We start from the raw sequence: 27,769 nt of genomic DNA, 5'->3' as shown, positions 1-27,769 counted from the left end.
GTCTATGATTTAGGAAAAAATTAACAAAAGGTAGTCTATGGTCTTCAGTGCATCGACGTATTGTTGCCCTTGACTTGTGTAAAAATTGCTGTTTTTCTGTAATTGATGCATAAAATTTTTAATACCGAATGTTATTATGTTGGTTTGATGTGTGACTAAAGGACTGTACAACGGATTTAGTGTGTTGTTTAGTGATATTGCTTTTAATTTGCGAAGCGTCACCTGACTGAACTCATTGTCATTTCCCGCCATTGTGGCTCGTGTGTAAACTGATGGATATTAGTTATCGCCTTGTGCATCCTCTGAAGTATATGAGGAATAAGTAGAAAACAACGACTAAGGAATGTCATTGCACGGTAATGACGTTTGTTTACTAGAAGTAGAAGATTACAACTTGTACGAAGAAGAAGCATCGGATCACACGTTTGTCAGGTACTGTAAACCGGCGTGGTTGCCTCATTCCCGCTTAATCTTGTACACAATATGCAGTTGTCATTGAAGAACATGATACGAATATGTGAAAATTGCTTATGAATTGTTATTATAAAGCAACGTTGTTTCGGCGTACCATATGATTACGCTCACGCCCCGTGCCGGTTTATAGTCAGCTGTTGAGCCGCCATGTTTGGTCAAATCAAATAGGCGTAGTAGGCGCCTTCACTTGCAATCGCAATAATACGGTACTACCAAACACATGTTCACTATGGAGTAAATGTTACCATTCATTATTTTGTAATTATTGATTCTTGTTATTACAAACACGATTTATTTACAATATCAATTTATTATTAGAATTATGTTGCGATTACACACATTCAATTTTGTTATTAATATAGTTTATTATAAGAATGAAATATTTATACATGAAAATTAAATATTAAATATAAAATTTGACACCACCAAAATTTGTATATATTACCAATAAATGACTCAAGAAATTGCACAGAAATTTAATTGTAGACTAATAAATAAAATCTTAACAAGTTATTAAGTAATACTTTAATGAAATGAAATAAGATGGGGTATTATTTATCATTAAATTAAAAAAATATACTACCAAATATTTGTTCAATCTTCAATGATACATCAAAAAGGAAAACTTTATAAATTAGTAAAATAATACAAAAGGCCTATCTGTATTAAACATAAATAGATATACGTAATCATCATCAGCCCTCAGTCATTCACTGCTGAAAATTTAATATATATTTACATAGAATATATTATATATATTTAAATTAATTAATGTTAGCAATGGTATTGCAGGTGGTTATGTTTGTATTGAAATTGTTAAAACATTTAGACTGTAGTATGCCAAAGAATTATAAAAACATACATAACTTGGTAGGTGAAAACTATTTCATTTTCACTCACATAAAATTACCTAAGCTCTTATGCCAATTAATAATTTTGGTTGAATACACTTTGTTATTATACTTTACCATACATAATCACCTAATATTAGGATAAGGAATTTTTCATGAAGCGAAAACTGTGTAAAGTATAATACTACTTGATCATGCATGCAAAAAATACTCATTTGCAAATATTATCAAAAGTACTTTTAATTAAACTAGATTGATGCAACAAAAAATCTAACTGTCCATTGGTTCAGTCACCTAGTTGATTCTTGTAAATACTTCTTATATTAAGGTACTTCATTATTTTATGGCATTTTTTTTAATTATCCGGAATCAATAGAATTACTGTCAGACATTTTGGGCATTGTTTCCTTAATAAATAATAAACAATTTTTTATTTATGGGTGTTTCTATACATTCACTTTACATGATCTGAACCGAACCATAATATACAATATAAAGTAGTCAAAAAGTTACTGTTAAAAAGTAAACATACTAATGGAAATTTAATTTTTTTATACAAAGTATATAATTAGTCTTTCCACAAACAAAAATTCTAAAAACTATTTAGTTCAATGAGTAATGCTAAAAAAAAAGATTACTGTCATAAAACTCTGCTTAAACATTTACAGTGAGAAACATTCGACATCAGGGAGTAAGACAATGGAGGCAGAAAAAAGGATTAGACGAGAAATTGCCAACAGCAATGAACGCCGACGAATGCAGAGCATCAATGCAGGTTTTCAAGCTTTGCGTACTTTACTTCCACGTCATGAGGGCGAAAAATTAAGCAAAGTGAGTTATTTATTGTATTATATTTATTCATTTTTCTAAAGATTAAATTTACCTAAGATTGTAAATGATCAAGCTGTTTCATTATGCTAAATATTTCTTTAATTTTGTCTTAGTAATAGTGTTCTTGAGATAATTTTCTAAAAACAATAAAATTCAAAACATGAAACATACGTATGTTGTATATATCTACGCTTGAAAGGCAAACGTGACTAAGCAACAATGCGTGAACTTTACAGTAGACTAATTTAAAGTTGAAATACCTGAAAAAAAATCTATTTTAACGAATCTAGCTGTAGGATTGAAATGATTTTAATAGACCTAAAAATATATTTTTTTTGCGCATCAAATATGGTCATTGCCTATCATTTATGTATAAAGCAGATATTGTCACTTAGTCACGTTTGCCTTTCAAGCGTTGATATGGTTTTTTATAAGTTAATAAAGTATTTGATAATTTTTTTACAGGCAGCTATTTTACAACAAACTGCAGAATACATTTACAATCTTGAACAAGAGAAAACAAGACTACTTTCACAGAATTGTCAACTAAAGAGATTACTAAATCAGCATGAAGGAGGTGAAGTTCCATTGAAAAAAAGAAAAGGTGATATACTAACACATGTACCATCAGTCATACCTCCTGATTCTACAGACGATACTTTATCGAATTCACGATCACCCGAACCAGTTGCTGTTATAACAATGTCAAACACATCACAGAAAAAAGATTCTGAGTGTGTAGAATTACGGGCTCAACTTGAACAGGAACGGCGATTACGTCGCTTGCTTGCAGAGCGGTTCAACGCACTAGAAACGCAGGTGTATCCTAAAACAGGTCACGACATCGCGCGACCTTTATCAGGCCCTATCGAACAGACTGAAATCTCAGACTGCAAAGTGGAGAATGAAGAAATTCCCATAAAACCTGTTGAGCCACCCCCACCCACAACTCAATTACTTGAAGCCGCCATCAAGGCTGAGCCCCGAGTGGAAGTCGAGGTACTGCCAGAGGCGAATCAAGACAGTTCTTCGCGGCTCTACCTAGCAAGCACGAGCCGCCAAAACCTCGAGACCATTGTGGAGGCTATCCGACACTTGGAGGGCGACCACCTGTTTCGCGAGGAGACGGCCGAAGCGCCCCTAGCGCTAACCAAGAAGCCGAGTGCGCCCCCGCCACGACCCGGTGTCATCGTCGTCAAGCACTTGTGATCGCCTCGACGAGCGGTTTAGACTTTTAGCTCGTAAAATGCTTATCGCTTAGCGAGCGCACCTGACCCTCCTCGAATGTAGTTTTAAATTTTAGTTATTTAGTTGTATCTTCCAAAGTGACGAATCGATAAGTCTGCGTCTTTGTTTATTTTATGCATTGAAGTCAAATAAAACACGGTAGATTTAGTCCTCCGGGTGAGCATTCTAATGGACGTATGGTCTCAAATATTATTATTTCATACTGTTGTGTTATTTTTACATGTAAAATTATTGTAACTGTGTTAGTGAAATGAGGGGTGACTGAAATATTTGTCGCGAGTTCTAACTCATTGCTTAAAAATATATGGATTGATTGATTAGAAAAATATGTACAAAAAAGCATCATTATAGTGAAGAATATTTTAGCCGAGATACAAGCCGCGTTGGAACTGGCGACGAATGGTAGCAATGCAGTACGCCATGTGCCAAAAGTCGAAAGATGGCTAGGTGTATTGTAAATTTATAATGAATGTGTGGTTTGCATTAGTTACGAATTGTGATATTTTTACTGGAACTTGAAAGACAATGCAAAAAATCAAAAAAATTATGATAAATCTACCATAAACCAATAAAACACTCATATATCTACGCTAAAAAGAGGGATTTTCGAAAATTTCAGCAATATGCAGCAAGTTAGTAAAGTACCACTTAATCTAATAAAAGTATATTAGCTTGAATATTTTAAAATAATTGAAAAACAAGTATTGACTAAGCTTTGTAAATTTTTAAAATGAACATCATTTTATAAGTTAATGAACATTATAAGTGTTGCAAAAACAGCTTACAGCTATGGAATAGAGAGTATAAATGAAGACCCTAACTATTATGCTCTATAGCTTCCTGTAAAAATAATATATGAAATATCTAGTAAATGATTATAATTAGGTTTAAAACAGCAATAATATATTTAATAAAAAGTTGACATTGAGAGATCTGAAATAATGATTGCTTCAAAATGTATTTTATAGGGCAATATAACTTTGAATGACCATATTGTAAGTTTTCTTGATAATATTTAACTGGAACCCCAGTGCATAGCTTGATTCTTATTCGGAATTAGTAAATTTAATAATGGTATTGTTCGTCATTGCATTTTGGGGACAAAAATACCACTGCATTCCATGTTGTTGAATTCTTTAAAGAGGTATTCCCTATATTGCGTAGTTAATCGAATGAGTTAGTGTGTATTTTAATCAATTTAAATTACTAGTGTAATTTACTGCTTAAAAATATAATTACCTACTTAATAATATATATTTATCTACTAGTATTGGAGTTATATATTTTATTTGAAAATTTTATAGTTCAGTGAATAAAAATTTGTGAAATTCAATAACCTTATTCAATTTAAAGAATTTCTAATGTTCAAGTTTCTTTGGTTTTCAATTGTAAATTAGAAGTTGTCATGGTGATGTTTTATTGTGTGGACAAGTCTACCAAGTAAGCTATTGCATATGTAAGTCGATTTGGCAGATAAATTGCTTGATCAACATGATGAAATTGTTAATTTTAATTACATATGTCTTTGACATCGAAATAATATAGCAATCATCAAAAAGATATAAGAGAAGTATAAAGACACAATATAAGAAAGATGAAGATAAACACAATGAAAATTTGAAAGTATTAATTTCTTTCTTGCGTGTATTGTATTCAAGGTAGTAGCGTAATTATATATTTTAACAATTCACAAGATTCACAAGAAAAAAGTGCTGTCTTTTTTTTTTACAAGAAACTTATTTTCATTTTCCGATTGTACTCTAGACAACCTTTGTTGCGATCGAAAGGGATCCGAATAAATGTTAACGTGAACAGTGATTAAGCTAAATTGCATTCAATTGCTGACATTTTTGTTAAGAAATACATATTGTGCTTTTGTTATTTAAATCGTAAGTTTTGTGTGTGTGTATTTTAAGTTAGACTCAGTAACAGAGTGAAACTGATTTAAGTACAGTGTACTTCAGGTAGTCTTATGAGGAGTCATGGATTTTTAAGACTGATCAATTTTCATTATTAAGTTACACTACATAGTTCAAGTAAATAATAATGATAGTATAGTTTGTGTGCGTGTGTGTGTATGTGTGTTGTTTATGTATCTTGATGTTTATATGTACATTTAATATTTTAATGCCTTTTGGTGGACAGAGATCACTAGTCGAGTCATATTTTGTAAAGAATTATTAGTTTGCAGACAGATAAATACTCAGTTTCTAGAGAAATTATCCTTTATTGCTATGAGGACTGAACCATTATTATTCTGCACTTTATGCACTTATAATTTCATATTTCTCTTTATTAATAATTTGAATGAGTTTGTATTAATTTATATTAAAAAATCATTGTGATCTCTCTATACCTTTAGGCAATGAATATACAATGTGTGCTTCAACGAAATGCTCTTCTTCATTATGGACGTAATCCTTGTATTGTGTTTTTTTAATAGACCAATTATGACACCGATTTAACGCCCTGTAATAAACTTTGTGGTTGCAAAAATGCAGGTGAATAAAATATTAACCCTTCCTCTTAAAAGATGTGATTACAGTTGATTCAATGCGATATCTTAATTTTTATTAACGTTTATTTCATTAACGCTCTACCACAGCTGTTTGTTGAACTATATTGATAGAAAGACAGAAGTCAGTCTTGTTTTATTTTAATTTATATAATTATATGTAATTTAACTATATTAATCTTTTGAATTACATATTTTCTTATAAAATGACACTTTTTTTAAACAGATAGAAATGAGACTAATATTTCTTGTGCGTTTGAAATCGGTTTCATAGTTGGTTGCCATTTTTCTCCCGAGAAAGCTCATTACGTCACTCTGTTTCTGAGTCCGTAATTTTAGAAGTTGCCTACCGCCTTTAAATTATGTCATAGGATAATTATTAACTATGTAACATAACAGACTTGGTTATACTATTAGTGTAGTCAGAATAGAAGTAAGAGATTTTAAGTCAAAGAAACAAGTTAAATTGTTTAAAATGTGTTATTATTTATGTCGTAAAGTATTAAAAACGGTTATTTCTTATTAATTAGTTTGTAACGGATAGCAATCGTCTGTATTTTAAAGCTAAATATTTTTCTTGTCGAGCCAAGTCTACATTCATTCTTTCATACAATGATTGATTGATTGATTCTTGTGTAAAAATTGTAATAATTATTAATAAAAACTTATAACTTTATGAAGTAGGTACCAGTTTTCTTCTTTTTTTTGCAATTGATATTATTTTCTACATATTTAACACAGAATCATTCAAACACTCAAATTCAAGCAGAGAATATTTGTATGTGTTTGATACATAATGTTCATTATCTCTTGTTAAATAAAAAAAAAAAGATATTAATATCTTTTTTTTTAGTACTTGGCTCCTTCATGTTATTGTGAATACAATTTCCATTTTCTACACTCTATCGCATTTATAGTTAAGTTGTTTGTTGTATGTACCAATTTCATGTGTGTAACAAGTCGGTATTTCAATGTTGAAAATTACTGGTTTTGCATAAGTTATATGCATTTATAGAATAATATTAATGACATTTTTAATATTAAAAATGTAGTGGAAATTCTTTTTTTTTTTAATAATCTGACCCCAGAGCTAATTTAAATGTCCTATGTTTATGATTCCATCACACAAAGTATCGTTTGTATATAAATGTTGACTTTGTAAATGTCGCTGATTGACGTGTTCCTACATGTATAGTTGTGGCCATAGTACCTACTGGCGTGATTCTTTTAATGATAATTAAGATACGTTATGATAAAGTGTAGAAAATTATGAATAGATGTTTCCATTTTGATATGAAATCGGTAAAATAATATTTCCTCTCATTTTAATTGTATGTACCACATTTGATCTATATCTACCAATATTTATAAAAGATTGAACATTTTGTGTTTTATTTTTTCACACACCAATAATAAATTTCCCGCATTAATAAGTTATAAGATAGCGAAGCGTCCATTACCGAATACTGGGTATTCGTCTCGGGTATTGGGATTATCTTTAGGATTGTAGAGAAGCTTTTCACGTACCTACTATATGGGAATTTCGATTCGCGTTTTTGGAAGTGCAACGGTATCCATGCCCTGTCTGGATTTTTTTGTTTTTTTTATTGCTTAGATGGGTGGACGAGCTCACAGCCCACCCGGTGTTAAGTGGTTACTGGAGTTCATAGACATCTACCACGTAAATGCGCCACCCACCTTGAGATATAAGTTCTAAGGTCTCTGTATAGTTACTGCTCCACCCTTCAAACCGAAACGCATTACTGCTTCACAGCAGAAATAGGCGGGGTGGTGGTACGTATCTGTGCGGACTCACAAGAGGTCCTATTACCAGTAATCACAAACGAAACGCAATATTAATAGTGACACGAAAATATGGGACATTTTTGTCCAAAAAGAGGGACAGGGCGATCAAAACCGAATGAGAGTGAGAAAGCGCGAACGTTGCACAGTGCCATGGAGCAAGAGGAGTGAGAAAGGGAGATCGAGAAAAATACACGCTATTAATGTATTCGTTTAGTAGTCACATATTAAAACTTTAGAAGGCAATATTATATAATAGTTCTGTCGCATAACGTCTTAAACTACAGTAAACGCAGATCTTTTTTATATTTACATTATCATCAGTATGTATGTAGTGTGTAAACAGGGAGTTAAATTTATAAATAAACATTGTAAATCATCCTATACTTAGCAGTTGTTCATATTCAGAGTAAATACCTAATATATTTGTTATCTTTTTGTTAATTTACAATTTTTTATGTTAATTCGGTTGAAGGTTTGGAAATTTTAATATTAGGGGTTAAAGTGATCTAGATTCTACAAACTGTGTGAAAGCATTTTGTACTGCCTCCTGGAAAGAAAACTTTTTATCACGTAGAAAATTGTCCAAATCACGAAAAAAATGGTAGTCCGCTGGAGCAAGGCCTGGCGAATACGGAGGGTGACGAATGGTTTCAAATTGCAGTTCTTGTAGAGTTAAAACTGTTTCAAGTGCTGTACGAGGCCGCGCGTTATCGTGGAGCAATAATGGTGAAGATCGATACACGAGTCGGGGCTGTTACACTGTAAGTTTTGCTATCATTGCACGTCCACATATCTAAGAAAAAGAAAAAAAAAGAGTTCGGCACAGTAGACATCTGCCGTTATTGCTTGACCATATCGGAGAAAGCTATAGTGAATAACACCATGCTGAGACCACCAAACAGTTACCATTACCTTTTCATTGATAAGCTTTCCTTAGGACACTGTTGCGGCGTTTGATCTGGGGTCAGTTGACCATATCGGAGAAAGCTATAGTGAATAACACCATGCTGAGACCACCAAACAGTTACCATTACCTTTTCATTGATAAGCTTTCCTTAGGACACTGTTGCGGCGTTTGATCTGGGGTCAGCCATCGCACTTTTCATCACATGTCACAATTCGACCCAATATTCATTCATTTCTGTATCGATTCAACAAGACAACACAAGTTTCAACAAGCGTTTTTTTCTGCAGATCAGTCAAATCATGAGGCATCCATTTTGATTTGACGCAAATGAGTCAATATTGTTGGTAATACGTTAAACCATGCCACTAATTCCTGAGTAGTTTGTGTCGGATCGGCTTCTCCTCTCTTTCAATTGATGGTTATTCACATGTGTGGGCGGTCTTCCACGTGGTCCGTTCTTCAGATCAAAATTTCCAACATGAAAGCGTTTAAACCAAAATTGCACGGTGCGTTCATTAGCAGTCCCCTCTCCCCTCTCCAAACGCAAAATTGATATTGCGAGCCGTTTTTGCAGTGTTAGTTCCGCGTCGGAACTCTTATTCCAAAGTCACTTGAATTTTCGAAGTACATACCTATAAAAATTGGAATTTTAGATCGTATAAACTGCGGAGAATAGTCAATATCGATTGCAAAATCATTAAATTTTGCCCACTGAGTTTCTCGCCGGATCTTCTCAGTGTGTTGCGTTTCCGATCCGGTGGTAGATTCTGCGATCTTGCTCTTGCTAGGCCCTAGCAGCTAGGGTAGGTAGCTAAAATTAATTCCGTCAAATACCTCACATTAATTGATAGCATATTGTTTCTATTCCACGAAATGGCATTTATTTAAATTTAACGTGTTTTATGTATACTGACTTCCGGTTTAGAGAAAATACGAAAATTGTTTTGAAGCTTCGTCGGTCCGGGTCGAAAAAATAAATGCTTTGTTACGATGTCTGACCTACAAAGTATGAACGATTCATTCCGTTATGTTTCTCTCAAGGTTACAATGCTTTATTAGTACCTACTCGGAGTCGGTTTACTAACTGACTCGTGGAAGCGGTCAGTCGTGTTTTGTTTATTAAATAAGCGCGACCAATATTATTTTGTGCAGATTCAGATTGTACTGCGCTCGGTAAGAAAATTATCATTTCTAGACATATTAACATACCTAGAAATTATCTAAAACCATTGAAATGTCTGCGTGTACTGCATATATTTTTATAATTATGATTTTTAAAATGAGCCTTAGGTAGTATTTTGTGTGAATTACTTTAGCCAAATAAAATGATAATGGAATTGTTATCCTAGAATCAATACATTTTACTGCTGCTAAAGATGTTACGGTAAATCACGTAATAAAATCATTAAAAATCACAATATTAGCTAGCCTGAATAATTTTCGTGTAGGCTTATTGAGTTACTAAAGAAATTATATTTATTTAAAATGACCAAGTTCAACTTAGTAATGGTATTTTGATATTATAATTGTACAATTTTTACAATACGTATTGTAAAATTTAACAATTACTTACCTACAAATTATAATGATTTGCTTTGATTACGCATCACTTTTTTGTCAATAAACAACTACAAATCGAATTAAAATGACCCGGTATTATTTCCCTTTCGCAACAGAAATGTTGCAAATTTGAAATTAATTGATCGGTTAATATTGGTTGGTTGAATAAATGTAAGAAAAAACTTACCGATAGGTTTTTTATGTGATTGATACTTATTTTGTGATACGATCGTACGATATCACTGCTTATTATAAAATAAAGCCCTCTGCCGCGTGTCTGTCTGTTTGTCTCTTTGCGATTAACTCAAAAATTACTACAGGCATTTTGATACGGTTTTCACCAATAGATAGACTGATTTTTTAAGAAGGTATATTATTTATTAATTATTAAGATATATTATTTAAGTGTTAGGTACATATATTGGCTAAAATATAACGATATTTGTCGGAGGTTTCGAAAAAAACTAGGCCGCCTGGGAGGTTTCTTCAGCTACCTAAACCCTTTGAGATAAAATAATGTTATAGTGAGATATTCTACTTTTATTGATCTACAAATAAGTCGGCGGTGGCAAATGTCCATCTTTGAAAGATAACTTACTATGCCCATTACTCGTGTAGGTTTTAAAAAATTAGTCATGTATAATGCGGTAATTGCAAAGCTAATTAGACGGATACAGTATTAATCCTTATCATTTTAAATACGTTAAAGGCCTTAGGAATTTCATGCACATTATTAACCTCTGTTACACTATATATTTAGGTAGGTAATTTAAATGCATATCATTACGGGCGTTTTAATTTGTTTTATGTTCAAAATATATACTTCTAAACTAATCTAAGCCAATATTATAAAGAGGAAAGGTTAGATTTTTGTTTGTTACGTTCTTTTTTATTGTTGTTGTTACTGTCAGGACCAGATTTGTATAAAAGAAAATTCAATAAGAGTATTAATAAATTATAATCCCCGAAGCTAAGCGAAGGCGGGTCGTAGGGTTACTACATATATTAAGTTATTTAGGCTTTACAAATAAATATCTTACAAGCAGAGTATAGTGGCGTTACCTGGTTGATACTGGGAACACAGGACGAAATATTTTACATTAAGATGCTCTGATCTAATTATTTACTCGATCTAATGATTTTTTTTAAACTTAATTTGTATAGTTAATTTTGTCTAGATATAGTGATAAACAGCTTTTCTGTAATACATAATACTTTATTTTAGTAGAATCGATAACCTGCTGACATTGGTAAAGCATTGGAAACGACCTTATCGTATGCGAAACATTAATATGCCTATCTTCATATTGTAATAAATTTCTTTCAATGAACTACTGCTGGTTGCGATATTGTTAAAATTTCATGTACATTCTTTGTAAGGACTTAACTTCAACATCTTTTATAATTTGCAAATAAGGAAAGTGTGTTAGTGGCTTAGTAAGGGAAATAGAGGATCGAGGTACTGAACAGGGCAGAGTTAGACAATGTCCAAAATATAGTGCAATGCAAAGAAAGTTTATTTCCGCCTTAGCACCTTTTGTAGAGGCAGTTCCCTTTTGTCACCTGGCTCTTTTAAATTCTCTGGTAAGGTGGACTGCTTACGGCTCACTGGTCATTACTATCACAATTATATTTTATTTTCAGAAAATGCGACGAAAAATCCAATTCTTTCTGTGCTGTAAACTTATCATCGGAACATGGTGTAACTCTATTGACGAAGTAATTACAAAAGCGTAAGTGGAATTTTAGAAATCACTTGATTAGGTATTTCTCTAGTATATAACATAAAGGTACACCAGGAAAGAAATCTTTTCATAAAATTAGCACAATATTATACCACTGGATTATCGTAACCTATGGAACATGAAATCATTATCACGAAGGAGCTTTGGCTGTGGTTGTTTTGTATTATATGCTCCATTGGTAGTACAATCAGAATTTTTATTTAATTTTGATGGTCCCGTCATCTCTACTTTACCGTGAAATGTAAAGTCCGTCATTTACAGGGTGTTTTATAGGTCATTTTTCTATACCCCAAATTATGTATTAAATACCAATAACGTTTTAAATTACAGAAATTCCTCAGAGGCTCAATTTCAACCAAATTATTTGGCTGACTCAGTCAACAATTTTGGGTACAAATTACTTTTAAAAATGATGGAGCAAAACGAGAATGAAAACATCGCATTGTCTCCGACCGGTATTGCTGGTAAATTTTGTTTTTCCTGAAGTTACGTGTTGAATAATAAGGACTAAAACACGAATACTGTAGAGAATTAGTGTACATCAGATATAAGATATCAATCAAATTTAAGTTAATTTGTCTTATAACTCGTGAACACCTTAAAAACACGTGATTTATGAAAGATCGTTGTTCTAGTACAATTTGTAACTATTATCAAATAGTAGATCTGTATTAAGTATTTAGACAAGACGCATTCTATTTTACAATAATTTTGTTACGTAGACATTTTTCGGAGTTCAGATCCTACTGATAAGCTGTGATTGAAACCCAAATACATGATAAGATGAATAGGCATTGAGGCATGACACTCAAGTCAGAGCAAGAATTCTTCAAACCTTCATTAATTGATTCGCGGCCGAAATAGAAATTATATCCATTTCTTCAGACCAGAATTATCCGGTACTTAGCGCCAGAAATAAACACGATATTATATATCATGCACTGAATTCTGTTTAAGATTTACATTCACGCATTAGTATTTAGTATGACCCTTCCTTTATGCCTCAAATAAATGTTCTTAGTATTGTTGACATGAATCATTATTTCCTATTTTAATAGTAAACAAATATTTGTACTGTTTTCTATGTATTCTTATCAGGATTACTGGCAATGACACTTCTCGGTAGTGTGGGAAGTACATACGACGAGCTCGCCACAAGCCTCGGTTTTTCTCAAGGTAGGCTTTCATTGTTTTGAAGAAATAATTAGATAAATACATTTTTTCTTATAGACACCATTGTTTTAACCTACCTTGCTTATGAGGTTTTATGAAGTCTGTGGTTAATCCTGACCCACGCCGGCCACTATTTCCTGTCCATCTACCTCAGTAGGTACGGTATCACTTGTAAAAAATCAGATCACTGCTAAAGTATTGTACTATTTGTATATTCATACGATAGCTATTTCTTGTAGTTTTTTTTCTTTCTATGAAAGCTCTTTGTCAATTTAAAACAAAAGAGAACCGTTTGCTTTCGCAATGAGGCTACTGACCTATAGTACTTGCCTTGAGAACGAATTTCAACAAACACAACGTTGTTCTTCTGTTTTAAGTGTAGACAAAATTTTAAGTGCAATTTTAGGTTTGAATTTTTTTGTGTATTTTGTTTTTTCCAGACATATTGGCCAATCGAAACCACCACGAGCAGTTTGGTGAGCTGCTTCAACAATTGAATGATAATGAAACGAACTCCAAAACATTATACGCAGATGCCATGTTTGTTGATTCACAAACCCGGATCCGGTCCGTTTTTAAAGATTATTTGACGACCGTGTACCACGGGGAAGCCCGCGGTGTCAACTTCACACAAAAGAACGAAGTCAAACAAATGATAAATGAGTGAGTTTTTGTCATTTTCGTTTATCCTGTCATTGAAACTTTTGTGTTAACTAGGCTTAATTACTTATATCTTTTATATCTTCACAATGGTCTTGTATACTTACTTACTTTAGTTCCGTTTGAAAAACCTTAATAGACATATCCTGACATATCACAAGATTTTACATAACAATCACGTGTCCATTCTTAAGTCATATTTTCTGGTATCTTCGACTGGGCTGAACTTTAATTTCATACCTCAGAATACGCGGTGGCATCCATATGGCCAGAGTCTACGAATTCCGGTAACATGTAGGGAACCGTCGTCTTCTGCTAATATTATTTTTAGGTGATAAAAAGCATTAGTATTTTAATTTCTTTTAAGTTAGTTGACGATGTCGACAGCAGTTTTATTACTCTTCAAAAACAATCGAAAAAAGTTGTGCATATATTGTTATTGGTTCCTATATCAAATCTTTGTGTAACTTTATAAACTCCATCCAGATTTTTGTGAAATGATCCACGTGCAATAAATAACTCCTATAATATCTTTTAACCTGGGTCATGAACGTCAAAAACAAATATTTATACAATTTCATTTATGTCGAACCTTGTCGAACACAATCGCCCAATATCACTGCACCGAGATTGAGATGCATTCGGGAAACAAACTCGAACCCGTAAATACCTTTTCTAGTATTCGTTAACTGGATGAGGTAACGATTATCGAAAAATAATAATAAATTATTGTACATAATATGCCACGTGATTTTAAAACACGGTTTTTTTCGAAAATACCAAGTTCTACGTCAGTGTGAATCAACATGATTAATTATTGGTTAGCTATTTTTAAGTCAAATTGTGGTATTGACTCTGCGAATGTATTTGTATTTTTCTGTAAAAACCACACTGAGCTTGCTTACTTTATTAATGGAAGCCGGATTCATATAAGCACAGAGTAGACATTTTTTTTTATTCCCCCTTGTAGGTAGACGCGAATACGGCCCACCTGATGGTGAGTGGTTACCGTCGCCCGTGGATTTCAGGAATACCAGGGGAAGAGCAAAGCCGCTACCTACCGTTAAGTACTCTCTCCACAAGCTTCGCTTGAAGAAGGATATGTCATAGCGCTCGGGAAACACCGTAGAGGGGAGCTCATTCCAAAGCCGGATGGTACGTGGCTAAAAGATCTCTGGAAACGCACTGTGGATGAACGCAGTTGCTCCTGGTAATATGAATGAACTCTACTCCGGTGGCTACAATATCTCAGAGCATTCCCCTTGGAACATGCGGTACAAAATACAGAGGGGAGGGAGAGAGTACCTAAATAGTTAAAATACTTTTTTCAAATTTCTAAAGTTGAACATAATATGTTTATAATAAATAAAGTATTTTAAATTAGAAACTCAGTGATTTTGACTTCCACTTCCACTATTATAAACTTCCGTGTATTCAGCCGTTTTTTCATAATTATTGACACCATGAAATATACTGGTAGCTGATAACTTATTTTATTAACTTTATTTTATTTTATTAACTTTATTACTGGTGGTAGAACCTCATGTGAGTCCGCACGGGTAGGTACCACCGCCCCGCCTACTTCTGCCGTGAAGCAGTAATGTATTTCGGTTTGAAGGGTGGGGCAGCCGTTGTAACTATACTGAGACTTTAGAACTTATATCTCAAGGAGTGTGGCGCATTTACGTTGTAGTTGTCTATGGGCTCCAGTAACCACTTAACACCAGGTGGGCTGTGAGCTCGTCCACACATATAGGCTATTAAAAAAAAATTACGTCTATAGTCTTAATGATCTGCGGTACACGGTAATTAAGCTTCTCTTGGCTGCATCTCTTCTCAGTTTTTAGTTAAGCGCCATGGCGCCATTTCAGCTGTCAGTCTCCCGCTTGTGTGGAGAAAAATCTGAATCTACGTCATTCTTACGCCTTCTATATAGAGTATTTTTGTTAAGTTTGTTGCGTGATTTAAATAATATTTGAATTGAGTCAATTTCAGGTGGGTCAAAGCGCAAACGCAGGCAAAGATAGAAGATTTTTTAAAACAATCACTACCAGAGGCAACAAAGGTGGTGTTGCTAAGCGCTCTCTACTTCAGCGGACAATGGGCATCACCCTTTATCCCGGAATACACATTTAAGTGAGTTTCGATTTGCCTTGTTAGCCGTGAATTATTTGCTAGTTTTTTGTTTATTATCACAAATTTTCTCATATTATCTGAAAATATCAATGAAATTAATAACATTCCAATTTTTAAAAAAAGATTACATAACCTATGCGATTATCTACCTATAGAACATAGAGTTAAAAATAGCGTAATGAACATTGTCGAGGTAAGATTTTAATTTGATCGATATGTTTTACAACGAATAAAAATAACTAAGTACTATGGCAAATGAATTAATCGAAAAGTTCACTGAATTTTTTCTCTTTTTTCCAGGATGCCGTTCAAGAAACCTGAGGGCGAAGTAATGGCCGACCTTATGCTTAATTTAGGAGACTTTAATTACATTTTCTCTGAAAAAGACGGTAATTCGTTATAATAAAAAAGATTTTGTTTTTAGAGTACTCTAGCTAGAAAGTGAAATGGTCATGGCCTAAAGGATAAGATGCCGGGTGTATGTACTCTCATCGAGCGATGCGATTATACCGGTATTCAAATCACGCAACCATGTACCAATTTTTTTAAATAAAATATGTACCTGACAACATGTTCACGAAAGACTTACCTACAAGGAGGAGGAATAACATCGTGTCCTAAAAATTAAACTCACAAGCATTGTAATTGGCGTTAGCACTATACAATGTGGCAACAAACATGAACCCCTTCTAGGTGAATAGCGGCATTCACGCTGTGATATCTATAGGCTCTCGTAACGACTTTACACCAGATTCCACACGTTTACGCAATAAATAAATAAATCCGAGTGAATTTAAATAGAAACATGATTTATACATTCACTTCTGATCGACTCGTGCCTTCGATTCTCACATCGGGACAACATTCATGCAATGGACAAGTTCGTCGGTTCATTGTCTGGCTTTTTATTTTCTATATATTATATACAGGGTGTTACAAAATTACCCGTAAAGCCGAAAAGAGGTTAAATGAGGCCCTGTAACGAGTCCATTCAAAATATTTAAGAACCGTAGTAACGCTGTATAACATATCCCAAAAAATATTATTATGTTCACTGATGCGCAAACTCTATTTCAGTAAAATTAAAGAGTACGCTACGCAGAATGTACCTACATTTGAAAAAAAACTCGAAACAGTTGTAGAATATCGAATAAAAGATTTGAAATTGACAACATTTTTTTTTTTCCAACTTAACTTTTTTTTAAGCCAGTACTTGAGTATAATGACATCCTTGTATTGAGGTAGCAAACATTTATAAATATATTAAAGTAGACAATTATTCAGTAAAAAAGGTACGTAGGTCTTTCTGTTAAATAATCTTGTTCCCTGACATGACAGCTTCCTAGGATTGACAAAATTTTTGGCTTTGATAATTAATTATACTTTTACGGGCTATTTTGTAACACCTTGTATAATATGTATGTATATAATTCTACTGTACGTGTGTATGTCACTGAACTCCTCTTAAGCGGCTGTACCTTAGAGTATACATAGCTTAAGTATACTCTGAGGGCTGGACCGATTTGAATTTTTTTTTGTGCGTTTGGGTGGCGCCCTGGAAGGTTTAGATTCCCAAATCAGCCCGGCAGATGGCGCTGCAGTCGGTATCTAAGTTATTTATCTATATTGCAACTAAACAGCTGGATAGACTTGAATCAATTTTTGTGTATGCATTCACGGGACGTCTGTCGGATCCGCTAGTATATGTATATATTCAAAAGTATATGAGTATGTATATCAGTCCCCGGTTCTCTTAATACAGGGATTCCTAATATGAGGCCGCGTGACCGCGCGTGACTTGTTCTAGATTATTATCATTATTTTATTTCAGGTTTGCATATGATCGCACTACCGTACAACGACTCTACGACCGTTATGTACGCTCTCAAACCTAGATTGCCAATGAAACTCAGCCTTTTTGATCTGATGAAAAAACTAGACTACAATAAGATTGACGAACTAATTAATAAAATGAACGAAAGAAAGGCTGTTGTGCGATTCCCTAAAATGGACTTGGAGAGCAACGTTAATCTAGACAAAGCACTGAAAGCTGTCGGAATCAAGTCTATGTTCAGTCCCGACGAAGCTAATTTTGCTTTGATGATAGATTCGTCTGATGATAAAAAAGAAAACGAGGTAGTTATTAGATCGAGATTCGGTCACGAGCAGTCAAGAATGTTAAAAGACGCATTGAACAGTTTACCCAATCCGGGAGTGTACGTCGACTCCGTGTTACATAACGTCAAGATTACTGTTAACGGTAAGTCCTATTATCGAGTTTGATTCAAATGTCCGTCGGTCAATATAAACGTTTCCTTATTTTGTTCTTCTATCACCGCCATTCCACTCAGAGGCTGTGGGCGATATTCTAATCGACAAAATTTGTAAATAAGTCTATTCTAGGAACTATAAAACGCATCGAAAATAAATTAGTAGGCGATGTCATTCCATATGTAACTGGCGTATGATAATTTGCACGGTATGCATACAGTTTCTTGTTCAAATTAAAACCATGATTTACTGTACCTACTGAATATTTTTTTATAATTATAAAATCATTTAAAAAGACGCAACGAAAATCTTCTCGAACAATAGTTAACAATACCAATATGTTTTTATATGTATGTATTTGATAAAGGTGATACGGAACCCCGTCACTGTATGCACGACACGAACTTTCCCTATTTCTTTCTTTACCTTTCATATTGTAGTGTGTTTTTAGTTTATAAATTTATTATTATTAGTATTTCATTTAAGACTTGCTCTAAAGCTCTAAACGTTAAGACGTCCGGTGCATTCGCATCGAGCGATGCGACTGTGTTCGAATCCCGCAGGCAAATAGCAAAATTTCAAATGAAATACGTACATAACAAATGTTCATGACTTCCTTCCTCGATGAAGTAATAAATTTTTTCATTTACAATTGAGACAGAAACCTCAAGTCGCAAGGTTTCCGTTTATGGGCTCTAGAAACCACTTAACAAAGACCGGTTGTTCGGGTCTAAACATGTTTAACTTAACTGTTGCATTTTCTATTCCTTGTTTGTTAAATTACAAAACTTCCTTAATAGAATTCGGAACGGAAGCTGTGGCGGCGACGGCCGGGATATTGGCGCGATCAGCTGAACAGTTCTACGCGGACTCCCCGTTCTACATATTCATTCGGAACGAGAAGACCAAACTAGTGACCTTTAGTGCCGTCGTATACGATCCTACGATATAGAAACAGTTCACTACCAACAAACTACTTAATAATAAATGTATTTATTATAGGATAATAATATTTGATACTATAAAATTTTGTCGCTTGGTAAATGAGAAACTTGCGGGTACTTTTCATTATTTAGATCTTCGTTTGAATGTTTTTATTTTATTTTTAAATTACGACCATTGCTCACTCTGTCCATCTTTATTACGATCTTCTGTGACCGGTTATATAAGGTTGATGCTTCTGTCCGCCTTAAAATTCGGTCTTAACATTAGTATTCAAAGTACCGTCGTACTAAATTAAATAAAACCCCAAAATCGTTTTTAAAACAACATACATATACATATTACTATACTTATATTGTCTATTATACTTCTGCCTCCTTTTTTTTTATTGCCCTTGTAGGCAAATGAGCATACGGCCCACCTGATGGTGAGTGGTTACCGTCGCCCATGGACTCCAGCAATGCAATAATCTAAGGATCATAGCTGTACATAATTTTGCGTAGAAAACTTACAAGATTTGGAAATTAAAATTTACTTAGGCATTTTGTGTCGCTTCCTGAGAATATTCTTTTTTGGCAAAACTTAAAAAAATGACAATAGATTGAGATTAACAAATTCGTTTTTGAAAAATATATTATTTTTGTTTTAATATTTTTTTAAATCATGCCGTCTTCTTGAGGCAAAAGTATCGAGAGTTTGAGGTTCCTATTGGATTCACAATCCAGACAGAACTAAATATCATAACCGTTATAATACTGTTAGGAAAACTACCTTTTTTTAGCCATTGCAGCCAACAAAATACTGGTTAGTTACAGTCGCAGCAAAAAAGCCAGTAATTTGTATTAGAATCACAACAAAAAACTTACATCGTACATCGGTATAACAACAAAAACTAAACGGACTATTTTAATTTAAGCTTCGCAGCGTTTACTGCACATAAACATATTTATCATTTTATATTGTTTATTAAGTTAAATTAAAATAATAATTATTACTATGTATTCATTACGCTGCGTAAAGACTTACTATAATAAGATTCATTGATATAAGTAAAACTTGTATTTTAATAGTAATGAAATAAATAAATAAAAACGATACCAAAGATTCCACTTTAACTACTTGGCAATACCTACTTGCGACTTTCGTTCAAATGCTCTGAGGAATTATTTGAAAAAACACTCCATCATCTTCACCCTACTACTTACCTCCGAAAAGGGCAGAGCTCTTCATCAGATATTTTTTTCCAAGTACCACTTGACTGAATGAACTCTCACTTACTACAACTATTGCAAAGTAGATTTTGTAATAGTTTGGTAGTAGCAATATGGGGGTTTAAAAAACTAATACTACCTAGCTATCATTATTTTACTGGTGGTAGGATCTCTTTAGTCCGCACGGATAGGTACCACCATTCTGCTTATTTCTGCCGTGAAGCATTAATGCGTTTCGGTTTGAAGGGTGGGGCAGCCGTTGTAACTATACTTGAGACCTTAGAACTTATATCTCAAGGTGGGTGGCGCATTTACGTTGTAGATGTCTATGGGCTCCAATAACCACTTAACACCAGGTGGGCTGAGCTCGTGCACCCATCTAAGCAATAAAAAAAAAGATTTAAAAAATTAATATTAGCTAGCTATCTTTATTTAATTCGGAATATAAATCCTATTTATTATGTACAGACATTATAATGCTTTCATTTACTTTAAAAGCTCTTTAATAAAAAATGATTGCTATTTTGAGATCACTAAATTATTCAGGCCAGCTGGTGCGATAACTTGCGAAGGGTACCGATAAGAAACTTATGAGGAGAACCAAAGACCGGTGTATATTGGGAGAATCTTATGTCCAGCAGTGGACAATGGTGGACTAATGATATTACAATATATTGAAAAAATATTGATGTTTTTATCATCTATTTTAATGTGATTATATAGGATAGTATATTAAGTCACAAACTATGAAGCTTTAACTTTACACTTTAAGTCTATTAAAATAATTTGATTAATTTATCATCTACTTAAATATAATTTAATATAATATTATATATTTCACCTTTGACGCTTCTTATAACCTTACATGAACAACTACAAAAGTATGTATATGTCAATTATGATACACTCAGAAGAAAAAAATAGAATAATACATAATATATTGAAATTAATAAATGAAATGAAAGTAAATCGAGGGCTACTTTTAGACGATACAAACTTCTTTCGAACAATACAATCACCCAAACAATTTTTATTGCGCGGGCATAATTTTTTTTTTCAAACAAAATAATTACTTCACTCTTGTTACCACCCTGACTGTCTCTGACGCGAAACTGACATGCCTTACTGCTTGAAGGGTAAGACTATCGTTATACTTATACAATTGAGACTTAAACCCAAGGGCTTAAGAAAGGTAGCGCCTTTTATATTGTGATGACTATGTAATACCATCACTTAGACCTCATCACTTAGATATCAATATCACTCATCCCTTAGACCTCATGCCGTTGCATGTAGGCGAGCATACGACCAACCTGGTGGTATGTTGTCGCTGTCATGGACATCAGCAACGACAGGTGCATAGCCAACAGCTAGGGGCTCTCCTCAAACCAGTCTGGCTTTGGTTACAACACTAAAGCATGACTGTCCCCCTGACAACGTGACTGTAGTTCAAAGAAAATTCTTGAATCTTTTTAAATATGAATCTATATGGCTGATCAAGAATCCCTTCAATTACTAATTTTAGAAGAAACAAAATATATTTTAACGTACAATGCCAGGTTAACTGTTACTCTTGATTTTCTGTATTTGTTCATTAAGTGTACGTTTCCATTGATCTTCTGATATGCTCCGAGCCCATTCAGGTATTGAGGTTTGTGGAAGCGAAAAATTTGCCATTGCGGACATTACCTGAAAATTTTAATTCATTTAAAAACATTTTTTGATTAGTATCTTATTACATTGTTAACTAATCAAGTCGTCGTGACCTAAAAGATGACATCCGGTGCATTCGTATCTAGCGATGCAACGGTGTTCGAATCCCGCTGCCAAGTAGGTACCAGCACTCTGCCTATTTCTGCCGTGAAGCAGTAATGCGTTTTATTTATTATTTTATTTTATTATTATATTATTTTATAAAAATAAAGAGACATTTTTATAATTATCTGTTTTGACTGATTAACTAATTCATTAAGCCTATATAGCTGGCTTTTTTTTTCTACCTAGCTGAGAGCCTTGAGAGGCTATTTCAGCGTAACCTTAACTAGTAGGTGAGCTCACGGGGCTCAAACCTGACGACGTTGCTAACACGAACCCTAGCAGGAGCCGTGCTTCGCAGAATCTACCACCGGATCGGAAACGCGACCCATTGAGAAGATCCGGCGAGAAACTCAGTGGGCTGTGTCTGTGGTTAATTTACTCGTCGAGCCCTTCGTCGCAAGCGACGGGTTCGACGAGAACGATAACCGGTGCTTGAGGTACCTAAAAGCACTGTTAGTGGATCGGGAGGATCCGAGATGACGTGTTTGGGGCGACGTCGACTGCTTTCCATTCTGTCCGCAGCATCGGAAATGAAGCAAACCCACTGACGCAAACTAGACATAAGCATATGTCCACAATTGGTAGTAATTTCTAAATAAATATACCTGTTGTGCTCGTTCACTATCCATTTGTATTGGATCATTGTTTCTGGGTGTATTCCATACCTCCCTTGTTAAAACAACTTCCACTGATTCAATAGGTGGGATATTGTTCGGTGGTTGCTCAGTATCCTGTAAATGTTTGTCTAATTTACATCACATTACCAAAATTACCAATTTGGACAGGACCTTTTCTATACATATTATTTGATATCTTGAGTAGTCAAAATTTATCATAGGGGAGATCAAGGGTAATAACTACAAAATGACATCTATTTTAGGTTGTGCCGGGATGATATCATTAAGCGTTCGTTCTTATTCTTGTACCCCCTACTGATCCTCAATTCATGTACATACCCTGTATTGAATAATATGCAAAACCAATTTTGTTAATTTCACTTGAAGTTAAGACTTTGAACTCTAATAAGGCTTGAGAGTATGGTCTGATAACATCATGCACATATGCACTAAGACAGACCATTGATGTCAAAAAACACACTTTCAGTAAACGCCCATAAACCTAAGAATTATATTGGCTAGTCCACAATAAATCATATCGGTTGTTGTAAAACATATTGCTAATGTAAAAAATAACAAAAGTAAGGAGAAAAAGTTTTAGGACAAAGAAATATAATAAAGGTTTCCTTATAGTATAACCGGGATAATAATGAGAGATTACAGTTCTGATTTTATTGAGCTCAATGTCAAAACAGTGAAACAAGAATGACCAAGTGATTGAACCATCTAAGCAGATGTGAATGCAAGCCCCTAATACAAGATCTTAGGGAAAAACAATAGCAAATTAAGATTAAAACATGGGTTAAAAGACATCATGATTTAATTCTGGTTACTGAATTATGTGTGGAGGGTCATCCTATTCCTCTTAGTCATTAATCAGATTTTAACTTATTGATATGTTACTACGACAAAAGAAAAATAAGCGAAATAAGTAGAAAAGTAAGATGAGAGTTATTTTCTTTTATGGTTCATCGATTTTTGGGTTGGGGAGCGAGGGGGTAAGGGCTTACCCTCTGCACGATCCCCATACTGCGGAACCCCAGAGTTATGAAAATATCCACGGTTAATTTTTTAGAGTAAAATAGCATTATTTAGTCAAGAAGAGTCGATGAGAGTCTGAAGTCAGAAGAAGTCGAAGAGAGCTTCCCTCTTCCCCCAATTTGAGGTGCTCTAATTCAGTTTTGAAAATATTTCGGATATTCATATAATGAGAATAAAACACGCGCAATTAATGTATTATGTATGTATTAATGTTTTAAATAATCTAATCTATAAATATATTTTATTGCATTTAATAATTCTTCATAGGCATCCAAGTGGTTCACCATTCTCCTACGCTTCCATGAGTACTCACACTAGTCTGCGAAATCATGTTTATGTTCTTGTTGAAATTGATTCTTTAGACTTTTCCACTGGCTCTCTATATGCTGAGTGTGTGTCCTGTCTAGTGCTACCAATTTATTTGTTCGATCACTATGATTTATCCTTTTATGTATACATATACCCGTGCTGAAAAAGGCTCAGATACGCCCTCTAATAATCAGTGTCAATAATGGAGCCTTCCTCAAATTTTTTTTTATCAATGGCACTGATATGTCTGCCATACCTTTCATTATCAAGACACGCCTCCAGCCGGTGGTAGTCACTGCCGTCTTCTATAATTCCAATTACACAATGTCCTTCTATATGCCTACCACAATTCTATTTTCGTTTTCCAAACTTGGATTCATCAAATCCCAACCCCTTTATTAGGGCCCCCTATCTTCCCTTGGGCCTTTTGACTTTCCAGCTCATATAAGGCCATTGTCTCCCGGCAATACCTGAATCAATCTGCTACTGTTCTTGTTGAAACTGCCGGACCATCTTCATATGCTAATTCTTCCCTCTTTGATGATAAGTCAGTCCCTCATTAAAAGCATCCATGATTAACGTGAGTGCTAACCGTGAGTTTTCAAACCATGTCCCAATAGCACGAGCGACTTGTCTCGGGTGGCACTTACTTTTATGGCATCTAAATTTGCCAAGTTGCCCAGATTCTTTCGTCAATGTCATTCGCAAATGGTGATAGGAGCACATTTTTTGTTTTGGTATGCGTCCTCTCTCTGCAAACTGATTGCATTGGTCATGCGTTCGCAATTTGCTGTAGATCTTTCTCCAGTTCCACATAGACATGAAAGAAAAAAAAAGAAAGTTATTGCTGCACAAAATAAATTTTCTAACCTCAATATTCGTCATTTCCAATCCTTAATAAAAAAAATTGACATATACATATACAATAAATTATAACTTACGATAACTTTTCTGAGTAACAACTAATTTGTGGGCCAAATGATCCAGTAGGTCTGGGAATTGCAAGAACCATGTCCTCATCCTCGTCCTCCAAAGAACTAGCGATAGCTGGCAAGGTAACACTAGAGCCAGCTCCTACACCACTCTGACCGGCAACCGGTGAGGCCGTGACAAATGGCTCATCCGAGTACAACACCTGCACATCAATCGACTTTTCCGACACATGGGCATTCGGAGACGCCATGGTAACAAAAAAGTGATGAGGCTTACAGGAGTACGTGAAACGATCTTAACTGCCAGGGCAACAAACATTGAATGACATAAGGCTGACAGATAAAAAGATGCTATAAAAAAAGCGTCATTTCACGTTCCGTTCCATAGTGTAAACAAAAGTTCGTTATTTTTGCTGTAAAAAAGTCAATATTTAATACAGCAACAATTAACGTGCATATTAATTACACCAAATTTAATATCTGAATATGTTAAAATAATAAAACATATTTAGGTAAAAATGTGACTTAAAATTGAATAAAATACACCTCTACCGTAAATTTAATGTGAAACGTCAACTTTTACGTACCTTGGTGATTTTTCCAATTTTGATCCAATTGAAACTTTAAAAAATTACATGTCGTAAGCCATGAGTTTGCGCAACATGAAATTTTGGGAAAAGCTTTCTATTTATGAGTACTATTTACCAAAAAAATTATGAACTTACAAATCCATGGACCATAAAGGAAAGTTTAGCCAAGATGTGTGTAAGTGAATTTGCAATAGCTACCTGATCATCTTCTTCCAAATCTTGGTCAGAATATGAAATCTCAGGTCCCTGAGGTAATGGTTCGTATCCAACATATTCATTTTCGTCATCACTGTCTTCTACTTGAGGACCATTCATTAAAAGATCATGTCTAGGAGGAGGACTAAGTTCATGAGGGTTGTTTTCTGGAGGATCAGGACCGTCACAAACCATTTTAAGCCAAAATATTAATCTTGAAGCAATTGGCGGCCCTGTGTAAAGTACTATTTTCAATAAATTAAAAACTTGCAGACACTTCTATTTTTCCACTGCTTCATAATTTATTTTGCCACTGTCTAATTTCCACTACAATATTTCAGGGGCAAGTGACAAAATAATTGTATGATACATTAAACTAAAAAAAAATGTGTTCCACTTAATTTAACATTAAGTACGTACTATTTTTATTTTTTATTGCTTTGTTTTGGAGGTCGAGCTGGTACGGCCCACCTCGTGTTAAGTGGTCACCGGAGCCCATATTTAACTCAAATCAAATCAAACCGAAACGCATTACTGCTTGACGGCAGAAATAGGCAGGGTGGTGGTACCTACCTGTGCGGACTCACAAGACTTCCTAACATCAGTAAAACTAACTAAGCGAACAAAGAAACAAACAAGAAGAAAATGGTTTATTAGAGTTATTTATCTGGAAAATAACATACTTTTTTTTCTATACAATATCGTGAAAATTTTGAAAATTATAACGTTGCACAAACACTTTTGTTCTAAAACAATTTATCACAATATATTCATTTATTTATTGGTGTGGTAGTTAAATTTTTTTGTAGTGTACTTTGACTTTGACAGTAGTAGTACTAGTAGTTTTAATTTTCTAACTGGAAAGGCAAAGGTCATACCATACCAACGTGAAATGAATTATTTTATTTTGTCTATTTAGTGTTTCTTCAGGTTTAAATGTGTATTATCGGTGGTTTGTTAACTGTTTAGTATCTGTGAAAATTCACAAATGTGGAAAATTGAAACAAAGCCGCTGGACGTAGCTTCCCGGGATTTTCCAAAAAGTCCACTGAAATAGTCTCAGTAAATAATCACCATTTTACTGAGATTATATTTCATCCCATATCATCTCATCTCATTTAATATAATTTTCATGCCAATTGATTAATCTTTCAAATTATTCATTTTCCCGCATTTGTGCACTTTCGCAGATGTTAAACAGTTAATAAACCACCGTTATTACTATCCGCGCGCGAGCTCCGAGGATTTTTAACACTGAAGTATTTTTAAGGAATGTTGACGTAATGAGCTAGTGTTGTTATTAGTCGATATTGCGCTATCGATACTAACACATCTCAAGCCTCCGTGCGAGTGTAAATTATAAAATAGTTTTAAGAGGGTATTATGTACTTGAAATAAATAAAAAAAGCAATTGATCACGTACGAATTTAATTTAATGAACTGATTTTTATTGAACAAAATGAACGTGAAATCTTATTAATTACTCTCGCAAGCAGATTAATCAGTAGTTGAAGAATTTGATGTACTCTTCTCTTGATGTCACTCTCCTCACATACTTCAATAATAAATGATTCGACAACATACTCCATTAAGCCATCCTTTTGCCAGTAATATTCCTCTAATACTAAGACATGTTTATTATGCTAGTGCTCGTCATTCCTTTTTCATCAAATTAATTAGCTATTTGTGCAAACAAAAAGACTTATAAGTGTAAGACTATTTATATAAGAAATCACACGTAATTAGCACTGCTATCGCAAAATTAAAAACAACGAGTCGGCAAGCGTACTCTCACGTTAATGTCAACACTAGTACTGGGAGAGTGCGGGGTATGAAGCGACGGTCGGGCGCGGTGCACGCCCGCCCGCTTCCTCAGCCCCCGAATCCTCGGAGCTCGCGCGCGGAGTATACACATTTAAACTTGAAGAAACACTAAA

General features: G+C 34.2%; 4 protein-coding genes and 1 long non-coding RNA gene across 13 annotated transcripts; 2 read left to right on the top strand and 3 right to left on the bottom strand.

The window, feature by feature from the left end:
• The first annotated feature begins 16 nt into the window (after positions 1 to 16).
• crp (transcription factor cropped) lies at positions 17 to 7,299 on the top strand. 2 transcript variants are annotated; one of them, XM_089731961.1, is made up of 3 exons: positions 17 to 356; positions 1,994 to 2,156; positions 2,622 to 7,299. In XM_089731961.1, the coding sequence occupies exons 2-3, from the start codon at positions 2,025 to 2,027 to the stop codon at positions 3,363 to 3,365; spliced, it is 876 nt and encodes a 291-aa protein (XP_089588087.1). In that variant the 5' UTR covers positions 17 to 356; positions 1,994 to 2,024; the 3' UTR covers positions 3,366 to 7,299. The 2 variants fall into 2 exon arrangements, with proteins under 2 accessions (XP_089588087.1, XP_028034275.1); XM_028178474.2 differs by having other exon boundaries at positions 18 to 432.
• LOC149501822 (uncharacterized) lies at positions 5,261 to 9,709 on the bottom strand. The gene is made up of 2 exons (XR_016324010.1): positions 9,345 to 9,709; positions 5,261 to 9,264 (listed from the first exon to the last, which is right to left on the bottom strand). It is a non-coding gene; the product is annotated as an uncharacterized LOC149501822 (long non-coding RNA).
• On the top strand, positions 8,108 to 20,221 carry serpin-13 (serine protease inhibitor 13). Of its 3 annotated transcripts, none has more exons than XM_089731959.1 (9): positions 8,108 to 8,486; positions 11,837 to 11,925; positions 12,268 to 12,401; positions 13,036 to 13,113; positions 13,551 to 13,773; positions 15,766 to 15,906; positions 16,207 to 16,295; positions 17,738 to 18,166; positions 18,978 to 20,221. In XM_089731959.1, exons 1-9 carry the CDS (start codon positions 8,370 to 8,372, stop codon positions 19,127 to 19,129), a joined length of 1,452 nt encoding a protein of 483 aa, XP_089588085.1. In that variant the 5' UTR covers positions 8,108 to 8,369; the 3' UTR covers positions 19,130 to 20,221. The 3 variants fall into 3 exon arrangements, with proteins under 3 accessions (XP_089588085.1, XP_028034280.2, XP_089588086.1); XM_028178479.2 differs by lacking the exon at positions 8,108 to 8,486 and adding an exon at positions 9,668 to 9,805; XM_089731960.1 differs by lacking the exon at positions 8,108 to 8,486 and adding an exon at positions 11,631 to 11,651.
• Positions 20,222 to 21,015: 794 nt separating this feature from the next.
• On the bottom strand, positions 21,016 to 27,083 carry LOC114246114 (uncharacterized). 5 transcript variants are annotated; one of them, XM_089731964.1, is made up of 4 exons: positions 26,516 to 27,083; positions 25,836 to 26,065; positions 22,754 to 22,879; positions 21,016 to 22,019 (listed from the first exon to the last, which is right to left on the bottom strand). In XM_089731964.1, the coding sequence occupies exons 2-4, from the start codon at positions 26,025 to 26,027 to the stop codon at positions 21,891 to 21,893; spliced, it is 447 nt and encodes a 148-aa protein (XP_089588090.1). In that variant the 5' UTR covers positions 26,028 to 26,065; positions 26,516 to 27,083; the 3' UTR covers positions 21,016 to 21,890. The 5 variants fall into 5 exon arrangements, with proteins under 5 accessions (XP_089588090.1, XP_089588093.1, XP_089588091.1 ...); XM_089731967.1 differs by having other exon boundaries at positions 26,711 to 27,083; XM_089731965.1 differs by having other exon boundaries at positions 25,836 to 26,077; positions 26,516 to 26,644.
• LOC149501821 (uncharacterized) lies at positions 23,994 to 25,829 on the bottom strand. 2 transcript variants are annotated; one of them, XM_089731963.1, is made up of 4 exons: positions 25,187 to 25,829; positions 25,057 to 25,096; positions 24,766 to 24,962; positions 23,994 to 24,215 (listed from the first exon to the last, which is right to left on the bottom strand). In XM_089731963.1, the coding sequence occupies exons 1-4, from the start codon at positions 25,296 to 25,298 to the stop codon at positions 24,121 to 24,123; spliced, it is 444 nt and encodes a 147-aa protein (XP_089588089.1). In that variant the 5' UTR covers positions 25,299 to 25,829; the 3' UTR covers positions 23,994 to 24,120. The 2 variants fall into 2 exon arrangements, with proteins under 2 accessions (XP_089588089.1, XP_089588088.1); XM_089731962.1 differs by having other exon boundaries at positions 23,994 to 24,917; positions 25,057 to 25,829.
• Positions 27,084 to 27,769: the final 686 nt, after the last annotated feature.

Source organism: Bombyx mandarina, chromosome 12, assembly GCF_030267445.1.
Source record: "Bombyx mandarina strain Sakado chromosome 12, ASM3026744v2".
Taxonomy (NCBI): Eukaryota; Metazoa; Arthropoda; class Insecta; order Lepidoptera; family Bombycidae; genus Bombyx; species Bombyx mandarina.
The sequence above is the reverse complement of the archived record's forward strand: the minus strand, read 5'-3'. Positions and strand labels throughout refer to the sequence as shown.

What these genes read in the sequence shown, in the direction of transcription:
- crp (XM_028178474.2), top strand. Translation starts at nt 344, where the DNA reads ATGTCATTGCACGGTAATGACGTTTGTTTACTAGAAGTAGAAGATTAC. An exon ending in TCGGATCACACGTTTGTCAG is followed by an intron (nt 433 to 1,993) that starts GTACTGTAAACC and finishes AAACATTTACAG; the next exon opens with TGAGAAACATTCGACATCAG. An exon ending in AGGGCGAAAAATTAAGCAAA is followed by an intron (nt 2,157 to 2,621) that starts GTGAGTTATTTA and finishes ATTTTTTTACAG; the next exon opens with GCAGCTATTTTACAACAAAC.
- serpin-13 (XM_089731959.1), top strand. Translation starts at nt 8,370, where the DNA reads ATGGTTTCAAATTGCAGTTCTTGTAGAGTTAAAACTGTTTCAAGTGCT. An exon ending in GTCTCCGACCGGTATTGCTG is followed by an intron (nt 12,402 to 13,035) that starts GTAAATTTTGTT and finishes TATTCTTATCAG; the next exon opens with GATTACTGGCAATGACACTT. An exon ending in CATTTTCTCTGAAAAAGACG is followed by an intron (nt 16,296 to 17,737) that starts GTAATTCGTTAT and finishes ATTTTATTTCAG; the next exon opens with GTTTGCATATGATCGCACTA.
- LOC149501821 (XM_089731962.1), bottom strand. Translation starts at nt 25,298, where the DNA reads ATGGCGTCTCCGAATGCCCATGTGTCGGAAAAGTCGATTGATGTGCAG. An exon ending in TGTTACTCAGAAAAGTTATC is followed by an intron (nt 24,918 to 25,056) that starts GTAAGTTATAAT and finishes GTGGAACTGGAG; the next exon opens with AAAGATCTACAGCAAATTGC.
- LOC114246114 (XM_089731964.1), bottom strand. Translation starts at nt 26,027, where the DNA reads ATGGTTTGTGACGGTCCTGATCCTCCAGAAAACAACCCTCATGAACTT. An exon ending in ATTTGGAAGAAGATGATCAG is followed by an intron (nt 22,880 to 25,835) that starts GTAGCTATTGCA and finishes AAACATTTACAG; the next exon opens with GATACTGAGCAACCACCGAA. An exon ending in ATAGTGAACGAGCACAACAG is followed by an intron (nt 22,020 to 22,753) that starts GTATATTTATTT and finishes TAAAATTTTCAG; the next exon opens with GTAATGTCCGCAATGGCAAA.